The sequence below is a fragment of the Daphnia carinata genome, chromosome 9 (genome assembly GCF_022539665.2).
Source record: "Daphnia carinata strain CSIRO-1 chromosome 9, CSIRO_AGI_Dcar_HiC_V3, whole genome shotgun sequence".
NCBI lineage: Eukaryota > Metazoa > Arthropoda > Branchiopoda > Diplostraca > Daphniidae > Daphnia > Daphnia carinata.
Window position 1 is genome coordinate 4,754,406 of NC_081339.1, and position 25,075 is coordinate 4,779,480.

The window sequence follows — 25,075 nt, forward strand, 5'->3', positions numbered from 1 at the left end:
TTCACTGCCCCAACGTCCCAGCGTTGCCATGTTTTATTATTGCTTCACCTCCTATTTGGAAATGTCGAATTATTGTAGTCTGCTTCTCGGGCTCACATGTAGTTTTGTTTATTTCATGTATGGAGAAATTTAGATTAAAGATTTAACATGATAATTCGCGTAATAAATCGGGTTTCTTCAATACGAAAGTGCAGTTTTGTTTTTCAGCGATTTTGTGCTAGTAATGTTTTGAAATTAAATGAAAGAGGACTATTGCAGGACATTTTCCCTCCACCAAGGTATAATCCTGTTTAAATGTTCACATTGATGTATGCTAATAACTGTTGTATTTCAGCCCAAATCTTCAAAAGCTATTGTCACAACCACAATGTTTCTATGCTGGATTTGATCCTACTGCCGATAGCCTCCACATAGGAAACCTTTTGGTGTTAATGACCATGTTGCATTGCCAACGTGCTGGTCATCAACTCATAGCCTTGGTTCGTCTGTTACAAATTGCATTGAATGGATGAATAAAAATAATTTTTACATATCTTAAGATTGGAGGAGCTACTGCTCTGATTGGTGATCCCAGTGGAAAGGCGAGTGAAAGAATAGCTTTGCCAGAAGGAAAAGTCAGAGACAATGCAGATGTGATAGCTGAAAATATTACAAGAATATTCCAGAACCATCAGAAATATATTTGGGAGAAAAATAGAGATCCAAATAGACTGAAACCAGTAAAGTAGTACAGCCCAAAACCATACTTTTGTTAACTGCTTATTAAAGCCAATTCTTAAATTTATATTCTTTTAAGGCTAGTCAATAATGCAGAGTGGTACAATAATGTTAGTATTACACAATTCTTGAGCACAGCAGGAAGGCATTTTCGAGTTGGAGCAATGCTCGGCAGAAACAGTGTCCAATCAAGGCTTAATTCCGAAGCAGGGATCAGTTTTACTGAATTTTCTTATCAAGTGCTCCAAGGCTACGATTGGCTTCACCTACTAAAGAAATATAACTGCCGATTCCAGGTATTTGTATCGTACTATTCTCAGTAAAAATAAATGCAGTACTTCTCTACATCTACAACGAGTAGATCGGCGGTAGTGATCAAATGGGAAACATAGTCTCGGGTCACGATTTGATCAGCCGAATGGGATTAGATGAAGTGTTTGGTAATTAATCTTCAAACAATATTTTTAATTTGAAAGACTGACTACTTGTACGTCTCGTCAAACAGGACTTACGATCCCACTCGTCACTAACGAAGAAGGTTCAAAATTAGGCAAAACGGCTGGCAACGCCGTATGGATTACACCATCGAAGACGTCACCATACGAACTCTATCAGTTCTTTATGAGAATGAAAGACTCTGAGGCGGAACAATTGTTGAAGCTGTTTACGTTTCTTTCGACGGAAGAAATCTCCCAGTTAATGGAGAAACAAACGGTACAGTCAATGAACCAACAAAGGCCTTGACTATATTTTCTTATGCATTCTTGTGCAGGCGAAACCGGAATCTCGAGCCGCTCATCGCAAATTAGCACAGCAAGTGACACTGTTAGTTCACGGAGGTTGAACTATTTCTACGCCAGAATGAATTCGCATTCTTATACAATGCTTTTAATTTTCAACAGAAAAGGGTCTGCAGTCAGCGGAGCGTATCACTGCGGCATTGTATAGTAAATCGGCTGACTCATTGGCTCAGCTACAGCCAAACGAGTTGAGCGAGACATTCCGAGGCGCAACACTGGTAGAAATTTTACTCGAGCCGGCCACTTCCGTTCTCGATATGGTCATGAAAGCCAACTGTTTCGCCAGCGAAAGTAATAATACTAGCGAACAAAAGAAATTACCGTTGTTGCTGACCGTTATCTTTTTTTTTTTTTAAATAGACGACGCGCGTCGTATCATCTTGGCGGGCGGTTTGCACATCAACCACAACAAGTGCACCGATTATACGGAGATTCTGTCGCTCGGCCGTCACATCCTGTCCAACGGGATAAGCTTAATCCGCGTGGGTGAGTTGAAATGTTAAAAGAACGAGCCACTTTGCAAGCTAATAAATATTTATTATTTTTCCAATAGGAAAGAAGCATTATTATATTGTTAAATGGATGTCGTAGCGGAAGATGGGACTTACCTGTTTTAGCCGAAATAATAAAAGGAACAAATCAAATGATGACCTAGTTGAGTGAATCACGGATGTCATTCAGTTGAGCTTCTAGATGTGGATATTCGCAAGCCAATCTATCGGCCACCTTCAGCAGTTGAATTAATTTCTTTCTCGCACGAGTCTCTGCTTCGGCCAGCGCATCAGCTCCGTGCTTCCTTCGATACGTTCCATACTTGAGCTGATCGTAGAAGCGCCACCATTTCTGATGCCCTACCAGCGTCGAAATGCCCTGTGAATCGATAATAACTCGATTGGAAAAACTTGTTCTCTCTATTTTTGTTTGTCAGAGCCCTTAACTCACCCGTCTCTTGGTGACTACGGCTTCAGCAATGTCGTGATCGAGCTGCTCCAGTCGTTTACGGTCCGTCTCGAGTGAATCTCGTAAAGAATCACGCTGCGCCGTCAGCTCCGCGTTGGCTGCCTTCTTCTCGGCGATCGATTGCTTCAGCTTAAGAACCTCCTGTACGAAATAAAGATCCAACTGAATGACAAATACCAGGGGCAAAGGCGCATTCAAGTGCTTGCTGAAAAACACATCGACGACATGCTTTTTATGTGTGTGTTACAACAGCATGACGTGGATGTCAAACCTTGCGTCGCTTGGTGATTCCTTTCGAAAGGATCTTGTACCAGGCGTTGGCGTCTACTGGATCCTTGACAATCCTCGTCTTATGAGCAACTCCGGTCTTGATATCCGCTTTGGTATTCAGTCCGGAACGACCGAGAACGGCTTTCTGTAGTTGATGATTAAGCAGTTCTTGATCTTTCCTCAGCTGGACTTCTTGCACCTTTTTTTTTTTTAAGCAACACATAAACATTTAGGGCGATCAAGATTGTTTGCTAAAAAGAGACAAACCTGGAGACGATGCTTCTCCGCTTGGAGGAGAGCCAGCGATCCGGCGTCGGAGCGTTCGGCTTGGTAATAACTCTGCGCTTCTCGAATGTCGGCCAGCTTACTCGTCCACAACACCATGACTTTATTCAGGTCGCACAGAGTGATTTCCAGGTTGGATTTTTGCGAACGCAGTTGGTTGATCTCCTCGCGAACTCGGTGAACTTTGCGTTCAGGTTCCTATTATTTTTTTTTTTTTTTTATTCCAGCCATGTAACGATAGAAAAAAAAATTCAATTTAAGAATAATTTCTTTCTGTGGTGGTCCCCAAAGGTTTGTCTAATCCAATCGATTCCAGTCGGTGGTGCACGCAAAAGTCAGACCCAAGTTTAAAATGACGATAGATCTGATTTCTCGTATCGATTTCTTTTCTTTCAAAGAGAGAGGGCAACTCTTGCCCTACAACACAAAGTCAACGAAAACAAAAATCAAAAGAAACGAGAGGAAATAGTAAAACAAATGCGGCTCTCCTTTGTGTGGCTCACGTTTTTCTACTTGTCCGGTACGCAGTGTACCAAACACAAATGAGCTGATCAATAATTTGCCTTTCTTAAAAATCATTCTTTAAAAAAAAAAAAATAGATAACTGTCATTCTAATTCTCGCAAATAAATCAAGCGCCCAATCCCCCACGGTCGACATTTCCATTAAATAAACGACCCCTCCGCCCCACACACATAAATAATTGAAAATTAAATCGTGTTTTTTTTTTTTTTTTTTCTTTCATAGCTCTACACGCCCTCGTCTTTACAACCGGGCTGACGTACTTGTCCCCGTACTCCACCGATTGTTCTAACCCGAAAAAAAAAAAAAAAAAAAAAAAATCGTTAATGTTGTACGCTTAACTGGGTCTGTCTATCGATTGGTGGTATACGATCCAACAGCCTTCTCGGAGCAAATAAAAAAAATGCGCGCTAAACACACACACAAGGCGGAATCAAGTACTCGACGTTTAAAAATACTCAATTATTAAGTGCAGCTAAGAGACGGACCTCTAGATGAATCAGCCATTGGCGTTGAAAGTGCTGGTTATTGCGTTCTAGATTCTCTTTGTTGGCCGTCTGCTGGGCAAGGCGGGCGTCCAGCTGCTGCAAGTACTCTCTCCAACCGTGGATGGATCTTTTGCACTGCAATTGGGCCTGCTTCAGGCCGGCTACTTCACGCAGAAGCCGCTTCTTCTTTTCTTCGCGTACGCTGATCTCTGCATCCCCCCCGCCAAACATAATAGACAAGCAAAAGTGAGTCAACAGCCAATTAGATTGCCATTCATCATCGGGAACTTGGGCAAGGAAATGTTTGTCCAGGAAGCTTAATGAATTTTATTGATGTATGGCTCACCGTCACGAAGTTTCCCCTCTTCGACGGCCTGCAGATCTCGCGTCATGGCCACTTGGAGCAATTGATGCTCTGCCTCTGACCATTGACGCTGCAAACTATCGGTGGTCTGGCGGAAATGATCCAGCTGCTCCTGCAACACCCTCAATACCCTCTCCTCTTCGGTGCGGGCTTGGTTCTCTTCGAGGGTCGCCAGCAGCTCGTCCAGCACGGCTTTTTGCCGAACCCAATGCATTTCTTTCCTCTCCAGCAATTTCTGCTGTTCGCCCAGTTCCATCTCGAGTTGCTTGATGTGTCCGTCCTTTAAAGCGACTTGTGCTTCTTTCTCTTCCAATTCTTTCCTCTTCTCTTGCAATTCCTTTTCGAGATTATCGCGCTCCAGCAACGCCTTTCCATTCCGACTTTCAGCTTTGGCTATCTCAAAATCCTGTTTTTTTTTTTTTTTTAAATGAAATATTAATCATTTATGGTATTTTCAATCAAATGTGAATGGAAAAAAAAACGGGACCAATGCAGCCGAGTTGTCTTCCATTTGGCGGATGTGCCGATAAATAGCCTGGGCTTCCTGATCGCAGGCTACACTCCGATAGACTTGATCGAGTATGGCCGCCTCGAGCGACTTGTTTTTGCATCGCTGAGCTTGCAGACGGTCCAAGGCATCGCTCTCGCTCTTGGCCAGCAACTCCGCCTCCCTTATCAGCGTGTGGAGCTCTTCCTCGCGAGATCGGATGATGGACTCGAGACGACGGTTGCGTTCATCGTCTGAGCTTTTTTGCGCCTCTCGCGACTGCCACTGCGTCTCCAGATTAGTTATCTTTCGTTCCAGCCGGCCTAATTCGAATTGAATATTGGTCCGTTTAGAAGCCAATTCAGTCGTCTCTTTCTCGCCGATGGCCCAGCATCGATTCATCTCGTCCCTTCGAGCTTCTTCGTTCCTTTTCAATTGAAACAAAACAAATCAAAATGTCACGTTAGAATATTGTGATATTTAAATTATCAAACCTGATGGATTGGTGGACGGCCGCTAGGGCCTCGTTGCTCTTTTGTAGGGCCAGCAAGCTGGACTGCCAGCTCTGATTGAGTCGGATTTTTTCCGTGTTGATGGCGGCAATTTCAGCGTGCGCTCCGCGTATCGCGTCCCGCAATCCGGCCGTCAACTGTTCCTCGTCCAGCAAAGTGTTTTCCATTTGGCCGCGCTTCCATTCCGCCGCCTCCACGTCCGACAGCAGCTGATTGATCACCACATCCTGTAGCCAATTCATCAATGAAAATTAGTCCAAATTAATAATATTGAAAAGAAAAATCATTTCCTCATCGATAGCCAATGAAAAACGAGATCGTTTTAAGGAGGCAGGTGGGCATGGCCATCAATAGACGTTTTTATCTAAAAACGCGAGTTTTCAAAATAAATTTGAAAAAAAAAAGAAAAAAAATGTCAAACGAAAGGACACTAGCGTTGCTAAACAGGATGTCAGTAGGTAAACAGAGTACGTGGCCATAGTAGTTTACTATATACTATTACAGACAAGAGCGAATTGTTGATTTTCTGGCCGTTTGGGACGGGCGAAATTTTTCCGCCTTTATCCCAGCTTAGCTCTATGAATAGACTCTTCTTCTTCTTCTTTTTTTTTTCCAGCTGGTCTGACGTCATTCGAACAGGTCTGGTCTAGGTTTGAATGGGAGAAAAAAGTCACACAGACACACGAACCTGGAGAAGTTTACGAGCTTGGTTGGAATCCCTTTCACGATGTCCTTGATCCAGTCGTCCTCTGGCTTGAGCTAGTTGTTGTTGTTGCTCTTCCAGCCGCTGCCGGATTGCGGCTATTTTCTTGCGTCCAATTTCCAGTTCCTTTTCCAGGAGATTGTCGGCCGATTGGGCGTCTCGCACGTCCCGCTGGAGCAATTCAAGTCGTTGCTTCTTCTCGGGGAGCAGGTCGCATTCCACCTGAAGGCGTTTGGCTTTTTCCACTTCGAGAGCTTCCTTCTCTTTACGCAACGTCACTCGACTGCGCTCGTTCAATCTCTTCATTTCATCCAGCCCGGCCAACGTCTTCTTCTTCTCGCGCAATATGCACTTGCGCTTCTCTTCCGCTTCCAGAAGTTTCAATGTCAGCTGTTGATCCTCTTCGTCCAGCAACTGCGTCAAATTGGCCTGAAACCGCTCCAAACTTGCCCACAAATTTAACAATAAAATTCCGCATTTTATTTTTAAAAAATGAATGCCAAACTTACATGGGGTGATCGGGATCGAGTACTTCCAAATCGGGCCAATAGCCTGCGGATTGACTGGTTGGCGTGCCGGCTGTTCCGCTGTCACTTCCGTCATCCGTGCTGTCTCCATCATCTTGCCTTAGTGGGCCGACTGTCATAGATAGTGCACGGCCAGAGACAGCTGGATCATCGGCGTTCAAGCGGCTGCTGTTGTTCCTGCTGGTCGTCAGCTGTTGATTAGCAGTCGTCACACCACCGACTAAGGCATCTGTATTTATTTTCACGATCAAATCTCTCATCTTCAGACGGAATTTAACCAACCTCCTCCGCTGAGCCAACTCTTCCGACCCGTCACAGGCTTCCCGTCCGAGTGCAGATGGCTTGTAAACAGATCACCGTCAGGCAAAAGGCTTTTGTTATTGACTGGTCGCCCATGGAAACACTGGCTCCATACCCTCCATGTTTGATCGATATTTCTTGCTCATCCATCAGACCTCTTTCCTATAACTCTTCTGCTTGTTATTCTAAATACATAAAAAAAAAATAAAGGGGATAATATACACAGACACATTCAAAGTATACAGCAGCAACGTACTTGCACATAATCCAAAGATTTCTGCTCCGGTCTCCGGCAACGGGGTATCCGGGATTTTTTTTATTTCCTCCCCCCATCATCAAAACGTGGTGTAGAATAGCATAAAAAAAAAATCCAGGAGGGTAGAACTCTTCTTGCTATACTTGTCGTTAAGCAGAATACTGTAAATAAAAATAAGGGCAAAAAGCTATAGAGCTGCAATAAACATTTCGGCTGTTATCTGTGCAGAGCTCCCCCTCCCCCCCCCCCAACGTCTGGATGCAAATGTAGGGAGAGTCACATCACGCCAAACGGACATGAAATCAGATATATAAAAAAAAAAGGAGAGCAGACATTTTTCGGGAAATAGTTACAAACAAACACGAACATGAAAAAAATCAAATAAAAAATTCTGTGGAGCAAGGGCTGTCTGTGTCATCTATGTAATCATGTTGCAGGGAAGGATAAAAAAAGAAAAGGAGGAGGCCCCCGCTTGGTCGATAACGTTGGCTGCGAAAACAACAAAGCAAAACCACCCAGTGAATGTTCAGCAGTTGCGCTAATGTACACAAAAGGGCGGCCCTTTTGCTCATTACGTAAAGGGGTTGCGTGGATCTGTGACGTTTCATCGACTTGGAAGGTTTTGCGAATCTTCCCAAAGATATAAAACTGATTGCGTTTGGTGAACTTCTTTTCTTCTTCTTCTAATTAAAATCGCAACGTCAAAGTCTTTTGTCTGGATGTAGAACAATCAGATTTGAAAAATACATCAAAGAGAGAGAAGAAAAGAAGAGATTATACAGACAATCAAAGTTATCAACATAAACGTTGACCTTTGGCGTGGACAACGTTACTGTTGGTAACTTGATTTTTTTAAAATATTTTTCTTCACTCCCCCTCACTCAAACCACACTCCCATATCCTTGTCCGCCACGTCGAACTTTGCCTAGTGTCGGGTAACAAGTTTATCGATCCGAATAGTCTGCGTTGAAAGGCCGCTCCTCCCAACCACAATTATTCATCAAGCTATGCACACTACCCCGCTTGGAGATTTAAGCCATTTTTAGCGAAAATTGGCCAATTGGAATGTTTCTTCTACGCCCCAACAACAAGTCATATTTTAGCATTTTGCCCAGTGTAAACAACGTGCCATTCCTTGCACCACTGATCGGATGAACAAATCAAGAAGATGCGTTCATTAGAATGAATGCAAAGCGATGGCAAGAGCTTCTACCTAAAACAAACGGCTGGAAATGTAACACGCACAACGTAGTGGTCGTAGGAGTTGATAGAGAACGGATCAATATTGAATTATCAATCGTCTTTTCGCTAGTTTTCAAGACTTTTCCTACAAGAAAAAAAAAGAAAAGAAAGAGGAACGTACCCTATGATAGTTGATGATGATGACGGGCCATCGGTCTTTCCAACGGGACGGGCAAAACGATATTCGTCTGGTACACCAACTATGTTCGATGAAACAAAAAGGAACAAGTTTTTGCTGTACATAAAGTCGAAGCCAATCATCGTTCCTTTTCTGCCTACATCGGAAAGGAAATCTAAAAGGAAAGGAAAAAGTCTTTTTAAATAAAGAAGAATAAATAAAACACTAAACATACGCAGAACGTACGTAACTGTCGTTCGCCTTTCCATTTAAAAATCGTTTTCTATTTCTTTAGGGTATGCTGATTGAACATGCGTAACACGACTGTTGGCTTTTCTCCGAACTTTTTCTTTTCCCTCTTCGTCTCGTCTTTCATCCTTTTCAGTTTGCCTTACATCTCTTACTTGCTGCTGCTCTCATGTTGTGTATATGCTCTCTCTCACTCCATAGTCCCCCCCCCCCCACTGCTTCTGCTGCTATTGATCGGAAAGTGGGGGGAAAGAGTAAAGAGGACGGAGAAGTAGGCGAAAGGAGGAGTGCTGATCTGAGCCTGAATTGACAAGACCAGCGATAGTCTCTCATCTCCCTTTTTTTTTTTACTTTCAATTCCAGCCATAGATTTTTTTTTCCTTAAAAAAAATCATTAAATCATGTGTTTGCGTGAAAGATTTCATTCCCGATCTCTTCCGGTCATATTTTTTGATCGTTTGTCCAACAGGCTCTCCTGAAAAAAAAAAAAAAAAAAAAAAAATACTAATAATAATTCAAACGATTTAAAAACGGGAAAAAGATGTACTCGCATGGAAGATTGATGACTGCAGAAAACGGCCGTACATCGAATGTCTTCCTTCCGTTTTCCATGTTTGTTTGTTTTTTTCTTTTCCAGGATCGTAGAGTTTTAATAAATAACTTTTAGTGCATTTCTCACCATCTCATCCTCTCTTGTTTGCTTTTTTTTTTTTTTTCCGGCGTGAGTTTGGAGCATTGCGCATGCGTCGAACCGTACACATAGAGGAAGCATCATCGTCGTTGGCCGTTTGTATTTCAGGTTCAGAAGTTGATATGGCTTTTCTAGTCTAGAGTGGATTTTCCGCCCGGACGGTTGTGTGTCTGTGTGTATGTGTGTGTGCGTCTCTACGTGTGGGTCCAGCAAGCCACACCTAAACAAAAAATAAAAAGGAGAAACAAAAGTGAAACAAGAAAAGTGTTGAGTTACATACACGCAGCTTTGCAATTGCATCTCTCCAATTGCAGTTTGAAATTAAAGCGATTTCAAACGTCTCACGACGAATTGGAAACTTCCAAGTGAAGAGGCCTAGTTTTGAAAAAAAAAAGCGAAATCAAAAGGAGAACATTAGCGAGGCAAAGACGATAGAAAATGTGAATGTGCACCGACGAGAAGAAAGAGCGCCGATGGGAAGCAACAACGTCGGCCATAGGATTGACAACAAGTCGGGCGCTCTCAAAATGGTCCAGCCGAAGCAACGAAAACATCAGCAGCAGAAGCCCAAGCCTGTGCTGACGGACGAGCAAAGAGGCTTGTTACTCGTCGTGCCCAGTCTGAGGAATAACGAGAACGGCTAATCATTCCCTTTTTGTTTTCTTTTCTTTCTTCTTTTCCTTTTTTTTTTTGTCCATTTCTCTTTTTCCGTGTGCGTTTCTCTCTCCTTTTCCTTCCACGTTTCTTGTTTTTGTTTCCTTTCAGTAATGTTTTGTTTCATTCCCTCTGATTACATTCATCTTCCTCCATCTGTTATTTTCGACAGAGGACACTGACACTGTCCTCCCTACGTCGATAAAGGAATCCAACTAAACAAAAAACAAAAAACAAAAAAGGAAGACATAAAATACTCCTAATTTGCTTCCATACACAAGACATAACATAGATACATACATTCGATCCTTTTTTTTTTCTTTTCCTCCCGATTTTTTTTCCGCTCGGCTGATTCGATTCAACTTCTTTTGTTGCGTCCGTCTCCGGCTCGTCGCCATTCGTTTATTGCGTTAGATTTTTCTCCTCTTTTTGGATCTCCGTTCGCATTTCCTCCCGTTACCCGAGAAACTTTTCCTTTTCTTTTCTCCCCCTCGTCCGTCCCACAGTGCGCGAGAAAGAAGGGAAAAGAAAGAAGAGGAAACTGACAGCTGGACCGCATTTCAAATTGTCGTGAACTTGTCGTTTGGACGGAAACGATCTCACTAAAGTTGTGGGAAAAAAAAAAAAAATACAAACAAACAAACAAAAAAACAAACATAAAGTGCGACATCTGCAATTAAAGAGTGAAAACATAAAAAAAAAAAAGAAAAAAAAAGAAAAAATTACCCGGCCGAGTTGATTGTCTCGTCCATTCCTTGTTGTAAAGAAGGTGTAAAAACATCAACATGCCCAAATGCTGGGCCGTCGTCGTCGTCGCCGCCGCCAGCTCGTCAGGCCGTCCATCAGGCCGCCGGATCCCATCGTCGTCGTCTACTGCCGTCGTCGTCGTCGACCGAGATCATCAATACCATTTGCGAGTATGATTGCCGCTGCCGGACCGCTTTCGGACGGCCCTGAAAAGCAGCAGCAGCAGAACAGACAATTGCAACTCTATCACAAACCATGGACAACCAAAGTAACGATGCGCATCGTTGTTGCCATGGTGGACAGCAACAGCAACAACAGCCGCATGCCGACGCGCTCCCCGTCGCCGACAAATGCGACCCTTTCGCCACCACGGCCGCTGTCGAAGCGACAGACACGTTCGAACTCGGCGGCGGAGGAGGACTCGTCGGCAAGCGACCTCTCGTCTTCGACAAGGTACTAGTCCCTCCCCCGCACGTTTTGACGTTGCTTCATTACGATTCAACTACTGACAACTGCTCTCGATGAATGAATAACGAAGGCGGTACCAGTCCACTTGAGAACCTTTTTGGTGCGTTAACAACGTGATAAAGAGTGGGCCTTATACGTCCACCGTGAGAGCCAACTCGATGCCCTATGGGGGGGATTTTAGCAACGACATCCGTATGTCATCCGGGCCGTACGTTGCGCTTTTTCGTTCCTCATTGAATATTAATCGTGTCCATTCTTCTTCCATTTCGTAGTTTCTTTTCAACAGCGAAAAGAGGTCCTTTGAGATCCTGCAAAACGGGGAGTAAACAAAAGGGGCGTTGGACTTGAACACTGGATGTATGTGTTTATGTAGATATGCATACGTACAGTCTAGCGCTTTTCATGTTCGTAATGGATGAAAACTTTGGCACATGTTAGATCCGTCCGAGTTTTGCCTGCAAAAGCTACGAAAAATAGATTATGATTATTGGATTTTAAATAAAATGGGCGTTGTGAATACCGAAGAGCCAATGAATGAAATCGCTTCGTTTCAAAACAAAAATGGCAGGGCGCGGTTGTCATTGCCGAAATGAAACTGAAACGGTTGTTGGTAGCGAATAAACAACGAGCTATTTATCAACGCGAAAAATTAAACGCCCTCCTGTAAAAGAAAGGAAAACATGCATCACAAACAATGGCGCATTGATTGAATCAAAAAGGGAGGGGTCACTTATACTCACATTCGATTTCGTAGCTAGACACGTAATAACATTCGTTAAAATGATGGGCCTCCTTTTTTTTTTCCCAAGGGAAACTCCACTAAATTTATTTTGTTTGATGTTGTTCGATCGACTGGTTCACCGCTCGTCCCAAATTTCATTTTGCCACTCGCGATATCGAGCAGAGTGCAAACGAGTCGTTGATTTAATTGTTGCTTGTGGTTCTTTATTTTTATTTTTGCTGGGCGTCCATCCATCATCTGCAATTGTTGGCCTTTCGACACTTGCGGTCCATTTGCAGTTTTTCAACTGTCCCATCATTTTTGTTTTGTTTGTTGTTGCATGGCAGATGGAGAGCCTGGTGCGAGAGATGCAGGATCCCGAGAACGGGGTGCCAGTGAGGAGCCAAAAGTTGTTCCTCACTTCCATTCCGTCAGCTTTTATGGGTCAGTCTCTGGTTTTTTTTTTATTTTTAACTGGACAAAGCAAATTCATGGACTCGATTCATCTCCATGTGCGAACGTTTTTCTTTTTCGTGATGACTTTCTCAGGTTACGACATGATCGAGTGGCTGATGGAACGTTTAAACATTGAAGATTCGGGTAAACTGTTCCATCACGTTCTTGTTCCTTTTTTTTTTTTCCTAAAACGTTCGTCTTCTGTTTTTGTTTTTTTTTTAGTCGAGGCAATCCACATGGCCAATCTGCTGTGCCAACACGGCTACTTCTTCCCGGTGGGCGAATGCAACAAGAACCTGAGCGTCAAGGACGATAGTTCACTCTACCGTTTCCAGGTGCCATTTGATTTTCTCGTTTCTTCTCTATTTGCATGCATTCATTTTCTCCTCTCAGAAATCCTCTTTCATTTTTTCCCGATGAATTGCCTAAATGCACATACGGTTATTTGCACATGGAATTTCAGATTGATTGACACAAACACTCGGTCTATACTTACCGACTATTTACTACACCCAACTTATTGGCGAATGCAGTTGTTCGCACTTCGTGACAATGGCAGCCAGTCGTGAAAGTAGATGCACACTGCGCTCTTACTAATGCTGGGTAGCAAAGACCTAAAAAAAAAAAAAAAAAAAAAAAAAAAAAACTTTTATATTCCACGTCTTTTGGAAATCTATGAGATTAGAAACACAGTCTATTCCGGTCTCTCTCTTTTTGCGCGTCTAGTACTTTGAACCCTTCGAGGCCATGGCCCATTTCTTTTTTTTTTCTTCCTATTTTTGGATGGCTGCCAATAAATTCCCAAGAGTGAATAATAATCTGACGTCGACCATCTTATATATACTCACATGCACCATTTGACAAATGATGAACGGAAAGGGAGGGTCCCCCGGATTTTGGGTGTCGACAAATCATTATTTCACTTACTACGGCTCGTCCAGCTGACAGGAAGACTTTTTCCCATTTGTCCTCCATTTTTTTTTGAAAAAATTGAGCGAATGGGACAGTTTGAGAACAGGGCGGTTATCAATCTATGCATTTAAAAAAGAAATCCAATCTCAAAAGAAGCTTTTCTAGTAATCAATAGCATCATCACCTGATCATTGTAGAGTGAAAACGATGTCACATTAAATTCCGTTTCTTTAAATCCGGCCAGCAGGGGTCGTGTTCTTATGCATTTCTCGAATGAATGGAACCCCCAAAATAACTTGCGCCGTCTCGCCATCATCGTCGTTTAGATGTCATCCTCCTTTTTCTTTATTTTTTTTTTTTTACTATAACTGATGTACTCGCAGCAGCTCTTCCTTGTGGATATCCAGAAATACTACCTTAAAAAAAAAAAAAAAAAAAAGAGACAGAAAGAAATAAAAAAGGGGCAGATTTTATGAAATGTTTCGCGACGGCCATTGCCAAAATTCTTATCTTTTTCTTTGTGAGGGAAACGAGCCACGTGGAGCTCAGTTAGATCACGAACGTTATTCCCCCTCCCCCCCACAACGTTGTTGCCACTCTCGGTTTTGACTTTTTCTTCACTACATCTGTGCGTCCTTGATTATTGCCATCCGGCCGGAAGTTACAAAGAAAAGCTTCTCTATCATTCTGCCACGTCTGCGACGGAGATGGGATGTCGTGCGCAATCCAATTAAAGAACGACGGACGACCAACAGACAACGAAAGAACCACGGCCGGACGGGTGACCTGAAACGAGACTCTCTGCGAAAAAAAAAAAAAGAACGAGAAAGAAATAAAAATTAAAAAGTGGTTGTTGATTCAATCCAGACGATGGATTTCTTTCTTTTCGGGATCCAACCAAGATAAAAAAAAAAAAAAATCTTTTTCTATCACTAGTCCACGTTCATTTCGCACCGTTCGTCTAATCAAATGAAATGGCTGCCTTCTTTTCTCCCTCCTAATTATTAATCAAGGCGATCGTAAGGTCCTGTTTTCTTCACATGGTCGCCAACTGAAAGTCGTTGTGTTGCGTGTCAACCTTTCGACACACACAGCCGGCATCTAAGAACGTTGTTTGTTTTGTTTTTTTGGTTTTCTTTTTTGATTGCGCCATTTTCAATGATGAAGAGTCGACGTGCGGATCAATCACGTTCGAGACTGAAATCCTTCTCTCTTTTCGCCCGTCTTTTTGCTTTATGCGAGCCCTCCGATTGCAACATCTCAATTTTTGCAAGCAAAACCCTGTGCCTTTGCCAGTTACGAGATGAAGATGATTCGATCACGGTTCAATAGAATCCCCTCCCCACTGTCACTGTTCATGCTCCATAGCTGAAGCCATTCCTCCGTCGCCACAACCACAGCCGCCGCTGCCATCGTTATCGAGCCAAACTATTGATTTTTTTTTCCCTCCTCCCCTTCTCTCACGTTTTTCCGTAAAGCTCCCGAAAACGGTGGTGGCGATGTAGACAACGCCAGGCCCTGGGTAAAAAAGGGAGAGTAGGAGGTGCTCCGCCCAGCTGGTGTATAGCCAGGCCAATCACGCAATGTCCTTTGCTGCTTCACGGGGGGGGGCAATAGCATCTCATCTGTCGTGCATATATTCTCATTCGCCTCCCGTTTTCCCACCTTCGTTTTATTTTTTTTTCGTTGGGTGCGAACGAATATTAATCACCTGATCTGCCGGACAGCTAAATGAAAGATCAACATTGAATCATTTATGCTTTTGATAACGGAATTTGTCAAAATTACCCTCTTGTTCAATTATTCTGAAACTGTTCCTTCTTTTTTGCATGCGCATCAAAAGACGCCCTATTATTGGGCATCGCAAAATCACAGTCCGGAAAACAGCGAGTACGTCATCTACCTGTATAAGCGATCGTTACGTAACAAGCAGAAACATGGACTTGAGGAATACGAACTGGTATGTAAAGATTAGTTGTTTTTTTTTCTTTTTGCTTTAAATATACTGTACCTTTTTTTATATGAGACTTAAATGGATGCAGCCATAGGAAAATGTTTCAATTTTTGACGTTTGCTTCTTTTTTTCTTCTTGATGTTTCTCGCGGTACGGATCGCAGGAGGCGCTTAGTCGACTCAAGAGGCAGATGGCCCACAAATGGGAGTTTATCGTCATGCAAGCGGAAGAACAGGTAGATACAGCCGGAATTTTATTACATAACTCCGTAGTCGATAGGTAGGCAAGGAAAGTTTGGCATTGACAAATTCCTGGAATCCTTAATAAATTTCGCTCTCCCTCCTGTCATCGAAAAAAAAAACAAGACAAAATATATTCAAAAGCTATTACATTTAATAAAAAGCCGGAGATTCCTCCCCATCCGGCTTGTTTCTACTCGGATGCAACACAGAGAGCAATATAACTTTATCTCTTCGGGGCAATGGGCTGGAGAAAAAAGATTGGCACATTTACCTCGTTTGTTCCACATTGACTTGTTCTTCTTTTTGCCCATTGTGGGTCAACGGCTATAGGTGAGATTGGCCAAAGACCGGAAAAAAGGCGACAAGATCGTAACGGATAGTCAGGAGCGGGCTTATTGGAGGGCGTACAGGCCGCCACCGAGTTTCCTCAATTGCCTGGAACAGCCGCCTTTCCCCACCAACTCGTCGTGGACATCGTCGGCGCCAACTTCGAATCAGCGGGACGATGCGGCAGGCACGTCTTGCACAACCGCATCCGCTAATTTCATCAGGAAGTGGAAGAATGTCGAAGAAATCAAGACCGAGGTAATCACTGCCACAAAAGCTTCCTAACCATTCTCATCTAAAAAAAAAAAAAGAAGCAAAGTAAAACACAAGTAGTTACAAATCTCAGTTTGCTGTTTGTTTAACAAAGAAAGTTACTTTCTACCACGTCGACGTATTTCCAGCATTTTTTTCCAAAGCGGTTTTTGGTATCGAGTTGCGTAATATTTGGTAAGGAAGGATGATGGCTGTTGCTGGATATATAATCACGCCCCTGAGGATACGTAAGGATATTCGTGGCACGGTCACCATGCCAACCTCGCGCTTGATGATACCCCACCCACGGGCTGTTGGAAACAGGGGGTTTCTAACGACGACGACGATGGCGGCTTTGAACCTCATCTGTATCCAGGAGCGAATGAAGGGATAGGGGTCCTCTATATCCGGTACACGTATATCGTGCCGAAAATTGTCGTAGAAAAGAAAATGGAGGACCTGCGAAAAGAAATATCTGTACGACACAAAATGACAAAGAACAGTAATTTAATTATAGGACCACGATACTTCTAATGGAAACAATTTTGCGTAGGTCAACTGGAAATCGTTTCTTAAATTAGCTTAACGAGATCCTTTTTTTAAGGCCACCTTTTACCCACCTCATTTTTAAATCTTTCTTTCTCGTCGGTATCACGTTTTCTTCTCCATCTCTCTTCCCCCTGTATGTGACATGCCCAACAGGGAATGAGAAAAATCAATACTCACATATACGTGCTTCAGAATTCTGTGCTTGCCTACTTTTGTGTCTCTCTTTGCGACGACGAGTGTGGCCTATATATTTGTGAATGGTGACAGGTCATTTGGCCTCCGATGACTGAGATAGACTTGTGCTAAATTGCATGTTGAAGGAATTAGCAGACCAACGAATGATGATCTGATGTCACCTCTGTTTCTTTACATGCCTGGTCATCTCTGGTTGCAGGTGGAGTTTATAAGGGGACAGCTGATAAGGGCGAGGATTAAGGTGTCGGTGGCAGCCGAAACGTTGCAGCAACACTGCGCCACCTACAGCGAATATGATCCGTTTCTTCATCCGCCTCAACCGTCTAATCCTTGGCTATCGGATGATCCAACCTACTGGATACTCAACGCCGCCTTGTAAGTCCTTTCTTACTTTTCTGTTCTTCTCGTCTTCTAAAAGAAGTTTGGCCTTTCTTGGAAAAGTTGTACGCCGAGTAGTTATCCGTACAACTTGTTCAAAGAAAGAGGCCATAAAAAGCAACGACCACCGAGGTAGGAGGTTGAATAACTCGGAGCTAGACGTTAACTTGGAAAGCTAGAAATAAAAGAAAGATTATCAAGTCAGCGATGAGCAATTTTAAACGTACATCATATAACGGTGACTTTGCTAAAGGAATTAGGAACGGACTATTACAAGGTCAAAGCGATATTTTCGGAACGATGGCTTCCAATAGAGATGCAACTAACTTACAATCTTATAAGAATCACAGCTCAGATTTGTAAAAATAAAGAGGTGGGTGGACGAAGAAACTTAACTGAGCTCACCTTCTTTCCAATTGCCCAACATACAATTAATCAGAGAAAAATGTGTAAATGTGAAAAGGCAATTAGGTAGATCACACTAGAGCATCTCACTGACATGGTTCGAAAAAGTTTCCAGACACAGGCAACAGCATGACCATTTCGTACAGATATTAAAATACATCAAAGGGAAATTATTAGGATACATACATTCAATAACACACACGAAGCAACTTCATGTATGCATTTCTCAGTTCAATCTGGGATGCCTATCATAAGAGTGCTGGAGTAAGAATTTTATGTCCACATTACCTTACCACTTACATTACTGTCAATCCTTGGAATGAGAAGGCCCATAAACAAAGCTATGGTATGTGGGGTTCCTTTGACGACGATTTCAAGAGGACAATGACATCTCACAAATCGTTTAGTTCTCATTATGGCAGAGTAAACTTCAAATATGCATCTAAGGTCATATATCATGCAATATTTAGGACTCTGATAACATGGATTACCATCTAATACTCTGATTCCTCTCGTCAAAAGTGAGTCACAATATTACATCACATGCTCAGTTCACAACGCAACAACTAGCTGCGTTTTGAGTTCGAAACACACATCTGACGTTGCCAATGTTCAATAATTTCAAGCCTGGGTATCACATATTTTCGGCTTTCGGTTGACGTAAGGTAAATGGGAAAACCCAAATATAACTACCATTATTTGGAGATTGCAACCACAAAGCCAAGAAAACCCTTGCTCTCTCGGTATAGTAAAGGATAAAGCCTTGTTTCGTCGTATTTCGTTCTCTATTGATTTCTGGGTACGAAACAAGTCCAATCGTGTTTTTCTTGCAACAACTTCATAAATTTCCCAAGATTTAGCCGTGTCAGCGTCGCGTGGCAGTAATAGAATGATTCTACTGTCACGGTTTCATGGATATATACTTTGGCATTGGTTTATAGCCATGTCTTTGTTTTGGAATGCGAACAAATGAGGAAAGTTAGTGGCATGGGCGAAGGCCAAAATCTATTAGGACAATCCTTTTAAAACCAACCGACTACTATTCAATAAGTTCCAACAGAGAAGTGGATAAAGAAACTTGGTAAAAAGAAAATTGATGTCACGCCTAAATTAGGGCCTTAATCTCCTCTAAACTATTCTCAAAATCATGAAGAAAACCCATTCGTTCAAATCTTTCCACTGTTTTGGGTTTTCTTTTTTGATATGTGGCAACTGTTTTTTGGGCGCCATCATGCTCTTCCACTTCTCTGGATTGATCAGTTGTTGCGGAGAAGCATCATACCACAGGCGTTTTTTTATTGTAATATTTTTATAATGTCGTTACCACGCGTTCTTTATGAAATAATCGATTCACTTTAGGCACTTGATAAAAAGAAATCTCAGACAAAGGAAAACTTATAAACTTGTTTTAATATTCGATTTGGGCCGAACCGATCAATGGCCGACCGACGTCGTTCATCAAATGCGACGCACGCCATTGCAACCTTTCGAAACCATTCTCGTGTTTATGACAGGATGTACCATCAACATGCATTCAAGTTGTTACTTTCGTTGGCGTACACACATCTCATGCGAAGGATGATAATGGCATTCGATCTGTTCGTATTTGACAGTGTGGAAGTGCCGACCGAGAAGCGAGCCAAACGTTGGGCCATTTCCATCGAAGATCTCGTGACGGACCAGACCGGTAACTATTCACAACCTTTGATATTTGTAGATGTCCCTCGTTCTAACGATGAAATTGTTGCCATGGGCATCGTAACATCTTAAGAAAGAGAGAAAAGAAAAAAAAGATACATCTCTGTTATGAAAATGGTATTCTATCTAAAAGGTTTACAAGAATTGACCAACTACTTGCGCAAAGAATACAGTCACGAAAACATCCGGTTCTGGTTGGCCACTAATCAGCTGAGAAGTGGGCCGGCTTCCAGGATTCTTCATCGCGTCCAAGAAATTTACCAGTGAGTTATTATTATTCATATTTTTCGTCGTCGTTCAATTGAAATTTTTCACGATATTTCCAACGAAAAAAAGAGAGTTTTTGGCACCGGGAGCGCCGTGCGAGATCAATATTGACGGGCGGACTATGGACCTCGTCCAGCACGAGATGAAACGTCCGTCGCGGTTCACTTTCGACCGGGCGGCCGAGCACGTCTACAACTTACTGCTCAAGAAGGATTGCTATCCCCGTTTCGTCCGCTCTGATCATTACAAACAGCTGCTGGCCAACGCACTCCAGCCTTCTCAAAAGAAAAGGTATAGTTGCATGAATCGCTTCATTTTTCATCGTCGCGGTTGAAGTAACTCGAGGGCAAGCACAACAAACTTCGACCTCCAGCTGCATTGCAATGATTAATTGATTTACAACACGAGAATTTTATATTTTTCTTTTTTTGGTCATATTAAAATCGAATTACTTTTCCAGGTTCTTCAGCTTCGGTGCGACGGGCAAGAAGAAATCGATCGTGGCGGCAACGTCAGGAATCACTGGAATGGGACTGCCCGTAGGGAACATGCAGCAACTGAACCTTTCATGCGGATCGAGCGCTATTAGACGAAGGGGAAGTGTCGGCGAACGGAGTCTGTCCGGTTCACCTCCGGATCATCCGCATCAACAGACACTTGGCGTTTCATCGACAAACACGAGTCTCTTGTTGGCCAGTTCATCGGCCACAACTGCAGCCGCTTCGGCCGGGATCAATAGCAGCCCGGCCGTCGGGTCTTCCGCCGGAAGCTGCACCAACGTCAGCATGGCTCCTAGCGACGAATGCGATACACCTTATCGGTATGATTCTCTTTAGCAACAGAGACTTTGTGTTGCTCTTTTTTCCATCTATTTTGATTTCTGATTAGTCTTTTAGAATTTGGATTGATGGACCTAATGATTCGAAAAAATCAAAGCTTGTCCTATCATTTCTCGGAAATAATCTAGGATCATTTTAGAGATGGATTGCAATCATGATTTCATCTGTTACTCGCTGTTGAAAAAAAAAACGAATTCTTTGTTGTTTGAAATCTTTTGTGGATTAAAAACAAGATGGGGTTCTTTATCGTTTTTCCTTTTTTCTTAAATTAACTTGAAAGTAAATTGAAAACATTTCACGCTCGATGCAGTGGGGATATGCCGTCTCAACGTACGACATCTACCGTTCAGCTGGTCTCTCCTCTTGCTCTTCCTCCTCTTAGTCCTCCACCACCTCCACTGCTGCAGTAAGTTTATACTTGAGCCCCCGAACCATACTAAAAAAAAAAAATCGTGGTTCCATTTTGAACATCGGAGACCCCGTCAAAACTTGACTTGATTATTTTCTTTTTCGTCATCGTCCTCTCTTACAATTTTCTTTTTGATTCACTACTCTTCAATATTGTCCCGATTTGCTTCAACCCGTCGAACCGTTTCGTGATCTTTTCAGAATTTGATGAGAACTTTCGAGCCTTCTTTTTTAATTCTGTTTCTCCTCTTTTATTTTATTCTTCTTCTTGATTGACGTTGTGTGCATTAGATTTTTAGTGATGCATTTTTGATTGCCTGTTTAATTTCATTTGAATTCAATGTTTTCTTCATCTTTTCGTTAGTGCTGTGATTATAAGAACATTTGTTCCCTCTCCATTTTGTTATGCTCGTTACGTGTCTTCTTGTCGTCATCCGTCGGAAAATTCAGATTTGCCGGATCGACGAGCCGAGAGATTTGAATACGTTCCGTTTTATCCTCTTCTTTTTAGTTTCCTCCTTGTTTCATGTTTGCGTTGCAATAAGAGCTGATGAGCATGTTCCTTCCCTTTTCTGTTTTAACGTGCAAAAGCATCATCCGCTTTGCGGAATTGAATTCCGTTGCTCATTATCCCGTCACGTGCATTAGACATCCAGCACACGTTCCCCTTTTCCACAGTTTTGAATTCCTCTGATTGATTAGTCCAATTTAAAAAAATATCGTCTTAATCGGGAAATCCGGAATATTTCTTCTTTTAAATTCCGGCGTGGTTTCTTTTTATTCTGTGTTTTTCGTCCTGTTTTTCTGTTCTTCCTTCCTACACAAACATCTTCCATCAGATCGAGCAGTACTAGCGATTCGACGCCGATCCTTCCGACGGAAGATAACGTCTGCCCTTGGGAGACGGTGAGCTCGCCTCCGCCGATCACCGTCGGAAGCGGCCGGACGAAGAGTATCGTATCGAATCCGGGTCCGTCGGTGGACCAGACGGAACCGCAGACGCCGAACGTGAGCAGCCCGTCAACGAAGAAGAGCAGCTTCTCGTGCAGTGTTGACAGTGGCCATCTGTCGACGGATGTCTGTCCTTGGGATTCGGCCAGCGCTATGCTTCCGGCCACTTCGTCCGGCGGTACTCGCACCAAAATTCCCGTTGCACAGCCAAAGAGTTCGACCGAAGTGGTGGCGCTGGGCGACGTAGTTTGCCCGTGGGAGTCGCACGAGCCGGAAACTCCGAAAGTTAAATCGCCGAGTGAAGTGACAGTGGTCGTGTTGCATCCATCAAAACAAGCATCGCCTGTTATTAGCCTGGCCGGCAGTAGTGGTGGTAGTGGTGGCAGTGGTCATTGCCGAAAAGAATCCGCTTCTGGCCTCACTGTGCCGGAATCCGGAACGGAGCCATCGCAAGTGGATAAATCATCGTCCAAAATCAGCGACATCTGTCCGTGGGAAGACGAGTAAGTACTCACTCATGTTTCTTCTTCATTTTCCATTCGATTTGAGCGTTTTGGTCCTTGCTGGCTTTTGTTTTTCCTTTGCGTTTCTCTCCTGTTCTTTCGTGAGAAATGAAAAATTACAAAATTCAATTTTTTTGAGTAAAGAAATGTAGCGATCGATTCATTCAAATCGAGATGTCGTTCAAACAAGAACGCAAACATTTGATTTGTAATTTTTCCCTTTTCCTGATGGTCGACTCTTTCGTTTTCTCTCTTTCTTGTTTTCTCTTTTTTTCTGGTATATTTACAGCACCCTAACGCCCACCTGGCTTTAACTTGAATGGGATTGTGTGCTGTCTGTTGTGTGATGTTTTGCCTGTCCTTCAAAACAAAGAAATCCCTATTTCTAAAGAAAAACAAAACAATAATAAATTAAACAAAAAAAAAAAAAAAATCCTCTGCCCACACTACCCCACAAAAAATAAAAACTCCTTCCGAAATCCGCTCACCTTTCCTACTGCCCACTCAAATGCTAACTTCGCTCTGTCTCTTCGTACACTCACGAACACCAAGCGCGCACCTTTCAATTTCTTCCTCCTTAAATCAAATCTCAAAAGGTAGGCTTTTGTCCTATTGATTTTACGTTTTTCTTTTCCCTTACCAAAAATTTTCGGTTCCCTTCAATTGATTTTTAAAAAAACCTTTCGATCGACCTCACCCTCATCTTTTATTCATTTCGCTATTTTAACCTCATTGAGTTCGTTATCTATGTAAATTTCCAATGTCAACACGAATGCCGTGAGGAACGTTTACCTTTTCTTTTGATGGATGAGCAGAGAAAGCTGTAAACTGGATCAGCCATTCGTCAAAACCTACGCCACATTAGGCTATTTGTGACGCAATGAAGGCGGGACAAAAACATTGCCGCCAACGCACCTTGTCTTCTTCCGGAAATCCGGGATTAAGAGGAGGAAGCACAAACAAAAAAATCTAAGAAAAAAGGAAAAAAAAATGATCATGTTGTATTAATCAAGTTGTAGAGAAAATGTCTTGTCAATCATGTCTTGTCTTTGCCATTGGTTTCGAATGCTCTTTCATTCCCCTTCTTCCTCCCGCCCCCCCCCCTTCGCCGACCATTTTTCGTTTTCTTTCTGAAGCTAAATCGGGTCACGATCAGCTACTCTTTGATCGACAAGAAAAGAAAAATATCGAATCAAAATCTGAGCCCAATAGGATTTGATTGACATTTTTTTTTGTTCCTTAAAATCAAAGAGAGAGGCGGTCGTTATAATTACAGCGGACAAACGTCAGTTTCGAATCGATCAAATAAGTTTGGTAATTGATTTTGCCAACGCTCCAATTTTCAGAGTCATTCGCCAATTCAAACACCAAAAACAATTTTCGATATTCACGCAGTTTGTTTTTAAATTGAAAAAAAAAATTATTATTATTCGTCAAAATCAATGTTTATATCTTACGTGTGCGTGTCGTGTATGTGGCTTTCACCGGCGAATCGAGTTCCTGTCTCCTCGTTTTCGTCGACACTTTCTATTCCGCCTGCTTCCGTGTCACACGCGTCCGCTTTGGTGTTGTGTGTATTCCTTCTTTTTACCTCGTTAAAAAGAAGAAGACGAAGAAAAATCTGAAAACAAACAAAAAAAAATCTAGATATTTAGAAAATAATAATTTTCACCCCAGTAAAAAAAAAAAAAAAAAAAATTGATTAAAGTCTTAGTCTTTAGAATTATCGGTATCTGAGAAAAAATTTAAAAAAAAAGTGCGTTGTAAAAACAGCCGGTTGGTGATTTGATTCGACGTCCACGTTTAAGTGCGAAAACGTGGACGTACAAAGCATCTCTTTTCTTAATTAGAAAAACCAATCAAATCACCTTCAACCTGTTTTCTATCAACAGGCCCCCCCCCCAAAAAAAGGAGCAAAGAAATTTCTGTAAAAGTAGTTGATGGCGTTTGACTGTGCTTTTTTGTTCTCGTGTTTTCGTTTTTACATTCGTGTCTCGTCGTCGTCAAATTGTGTGGTCATCATTTTCTTATTTCTAAAATTGATGCAAAAATGACTAACAAAAAATGTTGAAATGGCGTTTGAACTGGAATTGGAATCGTTTGGTGGAAACGTCCAAACTTCAAGAAAAATCTAAACAAATTTTTGAGAACAGCGCTAGAAAAGAACTGCGAAAATTTCCGCTAGATGAACACACGATCAAAAAGAAAACGAAAATAAATTGGCAAATAAAAATACTAATTAGATAATCGATTACTGAATTTTCTGTTTCTGTCATATTTTAGGACCAAAATTTCGTGTCCCTACCCAATTTTCCAAACGCGTTTTTAAACATGAACTCCTCGCTGACGTAGATTTCTTCTCCACTCCCCTATGCTTCATAAAACTTTTCCAATTTTTCTCGTCTTGATCGAAGCGATTTAACTATAAGTTCAACAAATAAAGAAAAAAACACGCAAAAAAACACGCAAAAAAACATAATCACATAATCACCTCAATGCTATCGTGTATGGTTGGATGACGTCACTGTATTTCGCTGCTCTGGAAAATCTGAAATTTGAAACAAGAAAAAAGAAAGAAATCAAATTTAGATGGGAAAAACAAAAATGTCGCATGTTTTTAAGATGTACAACAACGGTTCCCACAAACTATATAATCTCG

The 25,075-nt window shown here is 42.3% G+C and overlaps 3 protein-coding genes and 3 long non-coding RNA genes across 8 annotated transcripts; 2 read left to right on the plus strand and 4 right to left on the minus strand.

The window, feature by feature from the left end:
• The first annotated feature begins 23 nt into the window (after positions 1 to 23).
• Positions 24 to 2,162, plus strand: LOC130688271 (tyrosine--tRNA ligase, mitochondrial-like). Its single transcript, XM_057511244.2, has 10 exons — positions 24 to 278; positions 335 to 479; positions 540 to 724; positions 797 to 1,013; positions 1,079 to 1,157; positions 1,223 to 1,431; positions 1,490 to 1,556; positions 1,620 to 1,808; positions 1,878 to 2,003; positions 2,071 to 2,162. Exons 1-10 carry the CDS (start codon positions 148 to 150, stop codon positions 2,106 to 2,108), a joined length of 1,386 nt encoding a protein of 461 aa, XP_057367227.1. The 5' UTR covers positions 24 to 147; the 3' UTR covers positions 2,109 to 2,162.
• LOC130688272 (coiled-coil domain-containing protein 40-like) lies at positions 2,052 to 9,144 on the minus strand. Of its 2 annotated transcripts, XM_059497036.1 has the most exons (14): positions 8,797 to 9,140; positions 8,554 to 8,725; positions 7,191 to 7,351; positions 6,917 to 7,119; positions 6,617 to 6,854; positions 6,093 to 6,552; positions 5,387 to 5,631; positions 4,893 to 5,319; positions 4,388 to 4,811; positions 4,042 to 4,250; positions 3,015 to 3,230; positions 2,749 to 2,946; positions 2,460 to 2,618; positions 2,052 to 2,387 (listed from the first exon to the last, which is right to left on the minus strand). In XM_059497036.1, the coding sequence occupies exons 5-14, from the start codon at positions 6,751 to 6,753 to the stop codon at positions 2,169 to 2,171; spliced, it is 2,694 nt and encodes an 897-aa protein (XP_059353019.1). In that variant the 5' UTR covers positions 6,754 to 6,854; positions 6,917 to 7,119; positions 7,191 to 7,351; positions 8,554 to 8,725; positions 8,797 to 9,140; the 3' UTR covers positions 2,052 to 2,168. The 2 variants fall into 2 exon arrangements, with proteins under 2 accessions (XP_059353019.1, XP_057367228.1); XM_057511245.2 differs by having other exon boundaries at positions 6,617 to 7,119; positions 8,797 to 9,144.
• Positions 9,145 to 9,350: 206 nt separating this feature from the next.
• Positions 9,351 to 10,716, minus strand: LOC132088362 (uncharacterized). Its single transcript, XR_009421862.1, has 2 exons — positions 10,445 to 10,716; positions 9,351 to 10,359 (listed from the first exon to the last, which is right to left on the minus strand). It is a non-coding gene; the product is annotated as an uncharacterized LOC132088362 (long non-coding RNA).
• Positions 10,174 to 24,312, plus strand: LOC130688269 (uncharacterized). Of its 2 annotated transcripts, XR_009421856.1 has the most exons (16): positions 10,174 to 11,344; positions 12,428 to 12,524; positions 12,630 to 12,680; positions 12,759 to 12,871; positions 15,292 to 15,408; positions 15,566 to 15,637; positions 15,975 to 16,229; positions 17,167 to 17,342; positions 19,364 to 19,437; positions 19,582 to 19,711; positions 19,785 to 20,006; positions 20,176 to 20,535; positions 20,865 to 20,960; positions 21,802 to 22,416; positions 22,706 to 23,012; positions 23,232 to 24,312. XR_009421856.1 is itself a non-coding variant. In XM_057511241.2 (15 exons), exons 1-15 carry the CDS (start codon positions 11,147 to 11,149, stop codon positions 23,290 to 23,292), a joined length of 2,637 nt encoding a protein of 878 aa, XP_057367224.1. In that variant the 5' UTR covers positions 10,174 to 11,146; the 3' UTR covers positions 23,293 to 24,312. The 2 variants fall into 2 exon arrangements, 1 of the variants encoding a protein (XP_057367224.1); XM_057511241.2 differs by lacking the exon at positions 22,706 to 23,012.
• LOC130688270 (uncharacterized) lies at positions 11,254 to 11,950 on the minus strand. The gene is made up of 3 exons (XR_009000404.1): positions 11,880 to 11,950; positions 11,747 to 11,823; positions 11,254 to 11,667 (listed from the first exon to the last, which is right to left on the minus strand). It is a non-coding gene; the product is annotated as an uncharacterized LOC130688270 (long non-coding RNA).
• LOC132088363 (uncharacterized) lies at positions 19,142 to 23,379 on the minus strand. Its single transcript, XR_009421863.1, has 2 exons — positions 23,209 to 23,379; positions 19,142 to 22,507 (listed from the first exon to the last, which is right to left on the minus strand). It is a non-coding gene; the product is annotated as an uncharacterized LOC132088363 (long non-coding RNA).
• Positions 24,313 to 25,075: the final 763 nt, after the last annotated feature.

What these genes read in the sequence shown, in the direction of transcription:
- LOC130688271 (XM_057511244.2), top strand. Translation starts at nt 148, where the DNA reads ATGATAATTCGCGTAATAAATCGGGTTTCTTCAATACGAAAGTGCAGT. An exon ending in GTCATCAACTCATAGCCTTG is followed by an intron (nt 480 to 539) that starts GTTCGTCTGTTA and finishes ACATATCTTAAG; the next exon opens with ATTGGAGGAGCTACTGCTCT. An exon ending in AATAGACTGAAACCAGTAAA is followed by an intron (nt 725 to 796) that starts GTAGTACAGCCC and finishes TATTCTTTTAAG; the next exon opens with GCTAGTCAATAATGCAGAGT.
- LOC130688272 (XM_057511245.2), bottom strand. Translation starts at nt 6,894, where the DNA reads ATGAGAGATTTGATCGTGAAAATAAATACAGATGCCTTAGTCGGTGGT. An exon ending in GCCGTCCACCAATCCATCAG is followed by an intron (nt 5,320 to 5,386) that starts GTTTGATAATTT and finishes TCAATTGAAAAG; the next exon opens with GAACGAAGAAGCTCGAAGGG. An exon ending in AGAGGGGAAACTTCGTGACG is followed by an intron (nt 4,251 to 4,387) that starts GTGAGCCATACA and finishes GGGGGGATGCAG; the next exon opens with AGATCAGCGTACGCGAAGAA.
- LOC130688269 (XM_057511241.2), top strand. Translation starts at nt 11,147, where the DNA reads ATGGACAACCAAAGTAACGATGCGCATCGTTGTTGCCATGGTGGACAG. An exon ending in TTTAAACATTGAAGATTCGG is followed by an intron (nt 12,681 to 12,758) that starts GTAAACTGTTCC and finishes TTTTTTTTTTAG; the next exon opens with TCGAGGCAATCCACATGGCC. An exon ending in TCGAAGAAATCAAGACCGAG is followed by an intron (nt 16,230 to 17,166) that starts GTAATCACTGCC and finishes CTCTGGTTGCAG; the next exon opens with GTGGAGTTTATAAGGGGACA.